This window comes from Condylostylus longicornis, unplaced genomic scaffold (genome assembly GCF_029603195.1).
Source record: "Condylostylus longicornis isolate FDR11 unplaced genomic scaffold, ASM2960319v2 ptg000110l, whole genome shotgun sequence".
Classification (NCBI taxonomy): domain Eukaryota; kingdom Metazoa; phylum Arthropoda; class Insecta; order Diptera; family Dolichopodidae; genus Condylostylus; species Condylostylus longicornis.
The window spans coordinates 1,677,192-1,690,593 of record NW_026578078.1 but is presented as its reverse complement, the minus strand read 5'-3'; the positions used below and the strand labels follow the sequence as shown (position 1 = coordinate 1,690,593).

At 20.8% G+C, this 13,402-nt stretch overlaps 1 protein-coding gene across 24 annotated transcripts in view; it reads right to left on the bottom strand.

Moving 5' to 3' along the window:
* The window catches only part of LOC129614541 (modifier of mdg4), a 91,771-nt gene that overhangs the window by 28,463 nt on the left and 49,906 nt on the right, over positions 1–13,402 (bottom strand). Inside the window, exons 5-6 of one of the 24 annotated variants that reach the window (XM_055529216.1) lie at positions 4,763–4,920; positions 4,409–4,677 (exon numbers count right to left, since the gene is read on the bottom strand). The exons of 17 other annotated variants lie outside the window; for them this stretch is intronic. In XM_055529216.1, the coding sequence (XP_055385191.1) occupies positions 4,531–4,677; positions 4,763–4,920 (305 nt within the window). In that variant the 3' untranslated portion in view covers positions 4,409–4,530. Of the gene's footprint in view, positions 1–1,216; positions 1,699–4,408; positions 4,678–4,762; positions 4,921–7,802; positions 8,068–9,200; positions 9,380–9,673; positions 9,872–10,538; positions 11,102–12,497; positions 12,960–13,402 lie in introns of those variants that run through there. 6 more of the 24 variants (XM_055529206.1, XM_055529198.1, XM_055529227.1 and 3 more) reach the window with 6 other exon arrangements.

The window sequence follows — 13,402 nt, the reverse complement described above, 5'->3', positions numbered from 1 at the left end:
TATATATTTTTTTAATTTTTGCAAAAATTAAAATGTTATGTAATATATACTAAAATTTAAATACTTTTAAGTTCGAGAACCTATCAAAAATAAAACAAATGATATTTTATTGCTGAAATCAATATTATTGACCTCTTTTTATTTGTAAAATTCAAAATAAAATTGATTTTTTATTTTTTGTAATTTTCTTAAAATTTTACATTTGTTTGTCGTTTCACTTGTCTTACAATAAAAACACGAAATTAAGATTACATTATTTAAAAAATTATGCTATTAAATTTAAATTTAAAAATATCAAAATAAATTCAAAGAGCCCTACAAACGTTTTTGTTTTACATTTCAATTATATTATTAAAGCAATACATTTTTTCGACAACATCACTATTGTTGTATACAAGGTGGAAGAAATAAAGAAAATAGATTTATCATCTCAAATTAGACATGAACAAAATTTGAACACTCACACATTATACGATCTACAATTACCAGAGAATTCAAAAACCTTAACTGAAATAACTAATTTCTTACATACAAAAAATTAAAGAAAACCAAATTATCAAATGAAAAGCATTTTTTGTTTAATACAGAAAAAATCATGAATTTCTTATATTTTTTTTTTGTGAGCAAAAAGTGAAATTTGATTATGTTAATTAAAATAAGAAATAAACAAAATTAAATTGTTGGTCAGTTCAATATAATTAACTATAAACAATACACGAAACCAAATTTTTACTTTAAGTCAATTAAAATTTTAAGCTAGGACGAAATAATGATGTATGTATTTTATCGTAATAATAACGCCAAATAAATAAGAATTCCCAATTTTGCATATTTTATGATTGCTTTTTTTAACTACAGATATTTCTTGCTTTATTAAGTTCACAGTGCACTTAATTAAACTTTGATAAAGACAAGAAACAAAAAATAAAACTGATACAAAACACATTAAAATTATTCTTATATTTTATTTTTAAGTAAAAGATTATTCTTAGATTATATATTTGAATAACACTAGCGCAAAAATTCTTTAAAATGTAAATTAAATGTTCAAAATTTTGTATTTAAAAAAAAATATTTTCACAATTTAATCAGAAATTATATTTATTTCATTGAAATAAAATTTATTTTCAATCTTTTTATTTCTAATTTATAGAACTTCATATTGAATATAGAAAATATTTTGATTTTCTTTTATTATAGACATAATATGTATATGTATATTTTTTTAAATTTATATCGTGTCATCATTTTCACTACAATCAACATGATTATGCACATTTTTCAACATACAAACATATGGATCGGATAAACTGGTTATTGCTCTTGATCTGCAACCGCTATGCCATTTTGTACATTTCCAATATGTATTTGAACCATAAACATTGTTTTTTATATAACGATGACCAAGATAATATAATAGTTTATTACCACGTGCTGATGTTATATATCTTATATTTCCCCAATTTTCATAATTTCTTGTCAATCGTTCTGGTTTTATTATTCTAATTGTCTTTTTAGATTTTGACGTTGTACTACTTAATGTTGCAATTGTTGTATTATCGCTACCGCTACTATTTCTATCTATACTTTCTCTGGCGATATAACTCCCTCGACTTGATGGTGTTGTAATTTCGCTAATATAAATTTTTCCACCTTTAATTGTTGCTCTTGTAGTGCTGGTTTTTCTTCTTCTTTTTTCTGTATATATGTACATGCCCAAATATGAAAAAAGAAATTTAAATAGTATTAAAAAAATTATTTTATAGTTAAATCATTTAGCATAAAACAAAAAAAATTTTTTTAAATATAAAATTTTCTTATTTATAATTTATTTAAAAAATTTTTAATTTATTTTAAAAACAATAAAATTAAAATTTAATTATACCACTATAACACTTCAGTAACACCATCAAAGACATTACAGCACTATTTGAACTTAAACAAACGTAAAACTTTCTATCGCAACATTTATTAAATTTTTGTGTAACATTTAACATTTTGTTTTTTTTTTTTCTTTTTACATTATATTATTTGAATTAAACTACAATTTAATTATATACTTGTGAAAAAAAATTATAATACAACATTCTCTACTTAATTAATTATCTATTAAAATTTAGCATAAAATATATATATTATCCAATTGTTTGTTTTTTTTTTTATTGTTGAAGTGCATGTTGCGTGTGTTTTTACCCAAAATTATCCGATCTTGAAAATAAAAATCAAAGTAGCAAAACGTAACTCAATATCCAAAATGCAATTCTGAAAGAAAAGAATACTAATAAATAATGTAACGGATGTTCGACTTTTATGTATACTCGTACAATTTTAATTTCTTTAATAATTACTTTGACTATCGCTAGTTTACTATTTAATTATTTTAGCGGACAGGCGACTTGTTATAAAATTTATTCAATATAATGCGGTATTCTGTATTTTGATTTCTGATTTTTAAAAAAATTACAAATTGATCAGTTAAAAACCTGCATTCACATTCACATTCTTTAACCTTTTGATAAGTAGCTGATTCTATATAGCTTCTATAAATTAAAATAAATAATTAAAAATAAGAATTAACTTTGTTATTTTGAAATTTATAAAATTGTTACTTTATAAATATATAACACTTATCTCCATTATACAGGTATTTATTTAATAATTTTATAATCAAAATAAAACGAAATGTAAATAAAAAACCAAAATTAAAAAATTTGAAAGCATTAAATAAATTAAATATTTGAAAAGAAAAAATAAATAATTCAAAATTTCAATTTATTGAAATATTAAAATATAATTTAGTTAATTTATTTAATCTTTTCCTGTAATTTTCCAACATATTTTTGTTTTTTTTTTTATTATTCTTTACATTTTCAAAATTTATTATTTCGACATTTCTTTTTTTACAAAAATTTAAATGACTTTTTATTATTAATATTAAAAATAAATTTAATTTTAATTATAATGGCACAAGTTAAAAATGTTAATGTCACAGGATTACAAAAAAATTGTATTAAAGACTTTAACAGGCTTTAAGATTTGATTTCTATAAAAGACAATGGTTGTATGTAAAATTTACTTTATTATTGATTACTGTTTTCTTGTTTATACTATAATTGAAACAGTTATAAGGAAAATATTTGTCATTTAATTAACAAATTTAAACACTAATAATTTATAAATAATATTTACATATAGATATGTACATAAATACAATTATATACTACGGGAGTTATTGTGATTTTATACAAAAATTTTAAATTAATAGTAATTCATTTTAATTCACATACTCGTACAATATATGTTCACTAAATATCTGTACATAATAAAAATTGATAATGTGAATAATTAAGAAGCAAAAAATAATAATTTTCTCATTTTTTAATTCAAAAAATTAACATTTGTATATTTATGACGAAGTAAATATACAAATTATTTGTTAACCGTTAATAAATAAGTTTTGAAAGGAAACTGATCGCACTTAAAATGTTAGAGAAGAGAGAGTATATACTATAAAAATAATAATAAATATCCGTGGCGTTCAAAAAAGCGCTTAAAACTTAAATTTTACAAAATATCAGATTTAAAAAAGTTTTATAAAAGCTCTTGACTTTGACACTAGTGAAATAGACAAATAAAAGTAAATCGGGTAACCAAAAAATCGAACACACCTCTTTATACATGTTATATAAATGTTACCAAAAATAAAGAATTAATAAAGTAACTTATAATCTTCAGCAGAAATTAAATAATTAATTTTAATAAAAATGCTATGTTTTTTATAAAAAATTAGTAAAATAAACACATATATTGAAATGCGTATAAAATATTGTAAACTTTATACAAAAATGTTAAACGTTAGAATGAAAATACTTTATACATTTATTCGTAATTCACTTCACTCTCTCTCTCTCTTGATATATATATGTATATATACATATAAATATCAAAACGACTTTTATTATTTATGCAACCATACTATAAATATTAAAACAAAATTAAGTAAATTTTGAAATGGCAATTATTATCTTCTTTTTATACAATTCCATAATAGTTATACTACATTTTATGTTCTTTATCTAATATTTATTATATCTAATATTAAAATAATTAAACATTTCAATATTAACTAAAATATTTATTTAAATATTATGTACATTAATATTTCTATACATATTATTTATCTATGTATATGTTAGCTAACATTTCACGTTTTTAAATTTAATCGTAATTTTAATTTTACATTTTATAAACAAAATTTAAATTTTGAGAAGTTTATTTATTTATTTCTAATTGCTGGTTAAATTTTTTTGATCACTAAAATTTCATTATCAAATTAATTATTTAATTTTAAAAATTAAAAAATTTTCTCTAATAAAAATATGGTAAACTAAAGCAAAATCCTTAATTTATTCGAATATTTCAAATAAAATTTCATTTGATTATTATTATTTGAATTTTTATTAATTATTTTATCCTTCAATATTAATATTTATTCTTTTATAATACTAAAATATATTACAAAAATCTCTTCTATAGGTTCAATTCTTTCTTTCTTATTTGTGCACGTTTTTTTCGTGTTGGATACAAAGGATGATTATGTTCGAATGATGTTAACATTACTTTTTCAACACCATCTATAAAACTTGTTACAACCCTTGCTCGACATTTTGTACTTCCCTATAATTGATATAAAAATAATTCTTATTTAAAGAATTTTTATTATTTTTTTTTAATTTTTTAATTGACTGAAATTGTTATTTACCTTTTTCGAACATATCCAATAAGTTTTGTAGCCTCCCCTACGGTTTTTAACAAAAGTAAATCCATTGTAAACTAAAAGAGAACAACCACGCTGTCCAATAGTAAATTCAACTTGTTGTTGTGATAATTTTCTATCATTTTCTTCAGCTATTTTATATTCTAGAAAATTTAAGAAATTAAATGATTAGTATATTAAAAAATAAAAATTATTATTTTTTTTCAGTTAACATTTTCAAGAAAATGTTGGTTAAAATAACTAAAATTATCATCCCTTTTTTTCAAATTTAATAGATTTTGCAAAACATTTTATATATTGATGAGATTTTAAAAATTAGAAACATGGATACGAGTATTAATTGGATTTTCAACTATATTCATTTATATTTATTTTCGATTTTTTACTTAAGTCATTGACTCTCGACTGATTTTTGGATTTTTTTAAAAAAATGTGTTTCTTTAACAAATAAACAAATAAAAAAAAGATTATTATCATTATTTTACATAGCAGAATCAATTTATAAAGTAATTATATCGGCATAATATATGAAAATTCAAAAATCATATATGTACTTCCGAAATATTTTCGTACATTTTTCCATCCCTAAAAATAGAATAGGTGAATAAAAAGTAATTAAAAACTTCAAATAATTTCCAAAATTAATCATTTCCTTATTAAATTAAATCCATTTACATTTAATTATTTATTTTTTATTCTATATAAATTCATTTATACACATCATAATTTATAACAATTAATCAGACAAAAATAAAATAAAATGCGCTATTGCTTACATTAAAATTACTATGCATTTAGACTTTTCTCTAAATATTTATATCTTTTTTTGTTATTTTTATTTTTAACTATTCTTATTGATATTTAAATAAAATATTTCTTACTTAATATTAAGTTTTTTTTTGACTATTTAGTTTTTTTTTTATTTAACTAAAATTTTTCTTTTAAATATTTCAATATCAAAAGGATATTTAATTACTATCATATTTTCTATACTTTGTAAATCTAATAATATAAAACTAAATCAATTTACAATTCTATAAGAAAAAAAATAAGCATTCAATATTAATTCTGACTGATAAAAAAACCAAAACTTAAAACGCAAAATTATTTTTGTTATGTTTTTTTTTACTATTATTATAACTTAAATATCTTTTATGTATTTATTAAAGTAAAATCAAACTTAAATAATCAAAGTCATACAATTAAAAAAAAAAAAAATTAAAATGGTGTGTGATTATGTACAGCAGATTTAACGATAACATCATGTCGATTCCCATAATCGACAGTAACAACTCTTGCTTTACATTTATGTAAACCAGCTCTAGCACACGACCAATATACCTTGGTGCCACAGGATTTATTTCTCGTAAATGTATAATTACCAACTTTTAATTTTCGACTACCACGAAACCCAGTGATATAAGAAAAATATTTTTCTAAAAAAATTCATAAAAAAAAGACCAAAAAGAAAAGATACAAAATATTAGTATACAAGAAATTTTAAAAGAACATTTTTTATAATGATTAAGTTTTTTTTTTAAATTCAATTAAAATTTAATCAAAATTGCAATAACTATTATTGTGTGAGCAATATGATTAATTCAATACAAATATTTTTACCCTGTTAAATAAAGTTTTACTAACATTTATTTTTTTTTGTTTCTTTTTTTTATTAGTAGTCTCTGGTGTTTACATTTTTCATTCTCACTAAATAAAAATGTTAAAAAGAATTTTTATTTTTTTGGAATTTTTATTCTATATTTAAAATTATATATTTCATTTGCGATTTGTTAAACAAATTAGATTTTATTAAATATTTTTTTTTAAAATAATGTTTCTTAAATTTAAATACACCATTAAAAATAATTAAAGTTAAATATCAACAAATAGTACGTTTTTAATTTTTTTAATACAAAAAATATAAAGCATATAAACATCTGGTTACCAAATTATTAAAATAGAAAAAATGTTTGAAATTTTTTTAGCGTTACCTATTTCCTTATCGACAAAAATTATTCGATATTTTGTAATTAAAACTAAAATTAAGAAATACGAACTTTCAAAAATATATATGTATGTATGTCTTAATAATTAAATGAAAAATGTCCTAGAAACGCAAATAAATAAATATGTTTATTCTAAATTTTTATTAACTACTTTCATATAAGTTCACACCATTTTCATATTTAAAGTGTTTACAGACAAATTTTACGAAACTAACTTTAACGCGATTCATTTGTACAAAATTTGTAAATATATTAATTGCATATGCGCATTTAATGTACATACTTCAAACTTTGTAAACTATTTAAAAAATTTTTGTAAAACATTTTAAAAAATAATCAAGTAAAATATAGAGAAAATATCGCATAAAATTCAGTCGAATAAACATTTCTTAATGTCAGTGGAATGAAACAGAGAATGAAGTAATTCTGAAACCATAAGACAAGATAAAAAATACTCACACGAACGATGAATACCATAATTTTATAATTAGTTCAAAGTTTTAAGGAAATGTTTGACGAACAGCAGCAATTTGACATTCAAAATAACAGTATATATTAAAACCCATTTGAAATAAAATTTGAAAATTCGTTTTATAAAAACAAACTACTGGTAACGCTTTCCTAACTATTCAAATTTAAATTATTTCATTTATTTTTTTAAATTCGATTTTGCACTAAATATTTTGATAAATTTCCTTTCATTTTTTCCAGAAACTATGTGCATTATAAATTGCGCTTAGAATTAGCTATAACAATTTTTAAAATGAATTGAACCCATCATTAAATTTAAAAATAATTTCTAAAATCATGCAAAATTTTCTTTTCCTGGATTACATTTAATACAATAATATGCCTACATATTCATATTTAAATAAATTTATTCATTTATTTAAAAAAAAAAAATATTTTTTAATACATATGCACTATACATAAATATATAAATATAATATACACATACGTATACATTTTATTAATAAAATTTAATTTTTATTTATAAATCAATTGAAATTCTGAAATACTTTTTTTACGATTTATGTTGACTATCTTTTAATGAACCATATTTTCTTGTTTTATTAATAACTTCATGATTGTGTTCTCCATTTAATATCGTTAAAATATTATTTATTGTACGCATTCTGGCGCGGCAGCGTAACACTGCAAATTGACAACATCTCCAATATGTTATTGATTCTCTAGCTACATGTCTATTGAATGTGTGCCTCCTGAATACTAATTGTCTTGTACCATATTTACTATAAACAAATATTGGTGCATCCGGATCTTCTGAAATAAAATTTTTAATGTTTTTTTTTTTTTGATCAATAAACATAAAAAATCTAAATAAAATAAAAAATGTATCATATTCTATGAAATTATTAATATACTTTCAATTAAGTTTTTTTAATTAAGTTTCTAATTTTTTCTAGTTTATTAAAGAAACTTTGTTCAAAAGAACGAATTTATTTTAATTTTTCTCAAAACTATGAACTTCAAAGCACAAAAACTATTATACTCACCAATAATACAAAAATATCATAAACATGGGAACTTTTTAAATTTTATTTATGACATTTAAGTAAGAAATAATATAGAGTTTAAATTATTTGAATATATTAGAAAAAAATGCATTCAAAACTAGTTAAAGTTTAGTTTAGTCAAATTGACTAAAGTTTAAAATAAAATGTATATGGTATTTTTATAAACGTCAAATTTATGTTCAAAAACAAATGTTGCAAATCAAATACGCTCAAAAACTGTTCTAACTTATCAAAAAAATATAAGTATGTATTTAAAAAATCAAAACAATTAATTTGATTAAACTCAGCTTTTTTGTTATATTGCGGAAAATTAGCTATTTCTGTGAATAAATTAAGTTAGCAACATTTATTTGTGAACACAAATATAACGCAGTATATTGCGACATATTTGTGTTCACAAATATTGCGATTGATTACAGTATTTATGAAACGTGAAGTTATTTATGTGAAAATTTATATGAATAATTAAATTACTCACTATATTTTTATTTAAAGCAATATTTTGAAAAACATAATGTTAAAACCATATTTTTGAGATAGCTTTTTTACTAAATTAAAGCACCTTAAAAATTAATTGACCTAAATTTTATAATAAAACATTATTAAATACAATATGAGGCAGTATAGATGTCAAATGTTTTTTTATTTCGATTTTGTGCTAAGTTAGCTTATATGTTGAATTATTAATTATTCCTCTAAAAATTTTAAAACAGCAGAAATATTAATGACTCTGGTTTTACTCAAATATTTTTAAACTACTTTAAAATATATATTAAAAAATAAATAAAACACAAGTTTTAAACGAAATTTCTTCTTCATTATTTTTCTTTCATTTTTTTAATCTAATAATAAAATTTTGTTATAATTACAAATTCATTTTCTATTTTATTTTTTTTAATGGTAATGAAAACTTGTTTCTAAGACGACTTCATTATTTTCAGTGAAGATAGTTGCTGGACAATTTTCAACTGAACACTTCCAGGAAATTTTTGGATAATCAACAGAACATTTATAAAACATGTGACCTTTATGCAATAATTTTTTCATTAAATTCCCCGCTAAAAATTAAAAATATAACATTTAGAAAATTTTTTAACTATATTTATTTTATTCATATAAAAAATATATAGTTTGAAATTAAATATTCATTTCAAAGTTGTTAGCATAAAATATTCACTCCTTGACAAGAACGAATCAATTATTACACATATAATGTGTACCGAATAATTTGTAAATTAATAGGATATGTTGAATATCTATATTTGAATGAAAATTCAATTTCAAAAAAATGTAAGGAAAACTTATATAGCCTATAATGGTAAATCAATATCAAATGCAAAAACTATTTTTACAATTTTTGAACTCCTCCGGTAAATGGTTGTGTTCCTTTCGTTTCGTAAGTTCTCCTTTATACTGAGTTAAAGTTGCTCTACACCCTTTACTGAAATTATTACAGCGTAAATATTTTCGATCTCCACGATCTTTATATATGTAATATTTATAATTTTTGTATATTAGAACTGAGGATCCATATAATTCGTATGTTTTATCTGAGAAAACATTTAAAATATGTGTTAGATTTTTTGTAATAAAATACACTAAATTCATTGAATGACTATTATGCGTTAGATTCATGTAAATGAAATGAAATTTAGTTAAATTTTATAATAAACATCGAAGAATAATAAACTAAAAAAAGTCTTTCTCCAAAGAGAGCGGAAAATTACAAGTTTTTCAAAGATTCCGTTCTGAAAAATTAACTGCAAGAGTATAATACGCAAAATAAACGTTGTAAAAGGTCTACAGTTTTAAATTGTTCTTCCCAATACAAATATAACATAACAGCAGAAATGAGTATTCTGAAAATTGCAAAATCTAATGTCATAATATTTGAAAAAAACTGTTGTTTACATGGATTGCCCTATCACATTTTAAACATTATAAGATACTCCCTAAAACTACGTAAATTAAATTACTAAAACTGTTCAAAAGACAATAATAATCATCACATGTTTTTTTACTATTTAACTTGCATAGACGGAAATCAATCAACAAATACCAAATTGTCAAAGTAACAGTGGCTTAAAAGTTCAATACAATTATGAAAAAATTTAATTACTTTCAACAAATATTATAAAAGTAACTTTCAACGAATAAAACAATAAAACACAATAAATAGTTTTCTCTTTTTTTTTTAATTTTAATTATATTTAAAATGAAAGTAATTATTTCGTTTAGTATTTATTTTTTCCAAAGATTAAAATGGTACTTAAATAAAATTTCTTTTAATGAAAATTTAATTTATTATTGAAACTTAACATCAGGTTTATGATTATGTAAATGTTTTCCTAATTTTATAGATCCATTCTTATGTGTTACACAACGTGCACGACATTTTTTTTCCATATTTGATTTAAATCTACCATTACCACGTGAACATATCCAATTAATAGTTAAATTATAAGCTGCTTCCCTAACATACATATAGCCATTATAAATAAGATTTGTACCCTTCTTTTGATTTGCAATAAACTTTAAATCGGCTTTTGGAATCCAACATTGTAATGGAGTGATAACATTACAATTATCGGTTAACAACGATTCTATTGTATTTATATTATTATTAGTTGATATTTTGGTAGCAATTCTTGTAGCAGTAGTAAAATTACCAGTAGAAGTAGTTGTTGTAGTAATTGCACTAGCAGAATTATTTATTATATTAGGAGCAATAATAGATGTTATTCTTTTAAGGTTAATACGTTGCGGTGAATGAGAATTATCTGGAATATTGTTATTTTTATTAATAAAATGAAAATTGTAATTTTGATCTATATATTCATAAATTGTATGTATAATATATACTCTATGTTATATATGTATAATATATATATATATATATATATATAATATAGAGTATATATACACATTGTATATGTAAAATTTGTATATATATATACATTATACATACACTTTAATATATTATTTCTACTTAAATTTAAAATATTATTTAATTTAATTAAAGGAATTCATAAATTTTATGAAACTATGGTTCTCTCCCGAATTAAATAAATTGGTTTTGGTTTTTTCTAGGAGTTTGAATGAAAACAGATACGACTGTAATATAAAATATTCGGCTATACACAACTTTACTTTAACTTAATTTTTTAAAATATCTAAAGTTCCAATATAGAATTTTTACAGAATGCTATTGGACCTCACAATCTATATGTATTAAAATTATATCTGCAACTGCATAAATTATAAATAATAAATAAGAATAATCAAAAATAAAATTACAATATTTATGTATTTTTCAGAAATAAATAAGCTTACAAAAAAATTTAACAAGTTTACATTATTGTATACGTACGTGGTATAATTAACTTATATTAATACATTATTGTATACATACATGGTATAATTAACGAAATATACGTAATACTGCTTGACATGTTGTCATACAAAGATTAGAGGAAACTTACAAAGTATTTACTTTAAATTTGCAGTGAATTTAATGTATTGATTTTTACGGACATAAATTTGCTTTGTCTAATAAATGTTGACTCTTGGATTTTAGGTTATTCGTAAAATAAAATATTTTTTGTTTATTCAACAACATTTTTTAAGATCTGGGTTCGCAGTGTTTTTGCAAATTATGTTTTTCGAAAAAATTGTAGACCGATAAGTTTTACACAAATTTCTGTATTTATACATTCTACTCTGCTTCCCCTTTGTATGAGGTACAGACTTTTATATTTAGATTCAAAATAATAAAATTTAAAATCAAAATAACATAATTTAAAAAAAAAATGTACAAAAATTTAATTGTTGGCTCTATTCAACACAAAATGAAATTGAAAAACGCCTATTTTATTAATTAAAAACGTATTCAAGGGTTACTTAGCTAATTAATATTTAAGACATAAGTTATAATTTTACAGATATTGCCATGCTATTTTGTAATTTTTAATACAATTAAGTAAAATATGTATAATTAAAACAAGTTTTGGTATTAATGTCAAAAATGGGATAACCCCAAGTATGAAGGGATAATTCAAAATATATATCCACATTTACTTTAAAAAAAAATCATTATTTGTGAAAGTAATTCCAAATATAAACAGTATTAATAATTATTTCAAAGAATTTATGACTGTGGAGTTATCCCTTTTTCAAAACAACCCCTTTAATTTCTTATAAAGATGTAAAATTTATTTTTAACTTTTCAGGACACAACATATTATTATAGAAAAAAATTTTGAAATGCATATTCCGTTTGATTCTTATCAAAATCATCGACATAATCATCATCATCATCTTCATTTTCTTCACTATTATCAATTACATTTATTACACGTTCGTGACTATTACTTTTAATATTAGTATTATATTTAGTATAAAATTTCTTTCTAAAGATTTTCCGTTTATCACGACTTCTTCCAATTCTTTCGAATTCCATATCATGTGTATGCTGTTCAATACACACTATTGGTTTATTTGGTTTAACTATTAAACGACTTTTGCAATTATATTTCGTACATCTTATGCAACGCCAATAATTGCCACGATTTTTACGATATAAATAATTATTGTATACTATAAAGGGATGACCACGTTGACTATAAACTATTTCATAATCTGAAATAAAAAAATTTCATTTAGAAAAAAAAAATTTAACAAGCGGTTATTTTAAGATATAGCGAAATTATTCAAATTATCATTATTTTAGACTCTCGCCAAATCTAAAATTGTTATACAAACTGAATATGTGATAAGTTATATTTAAATATTAAAAAAAAAAATTTGTAATATATATTTAATAAGATTTTAAAACTCTTTTTTCGTCCCCCATCCATATTTTCAAAATACAGATGTAGTAGAGTGAAAATATTATTCTAAATATGTTCAGCATCATATTTTTAAACTCAATTTATTTTTTTTATTTTTTTTCCTTACTCCTATTGGGAGCATAGGGAAACTCAATTTATAAATTTCTTAAATTATTTATTTAATTTTTTTTACATGTAAATAATTAAATACCCATTAATCATAATTATTCGATATACATATTTGCATAAACA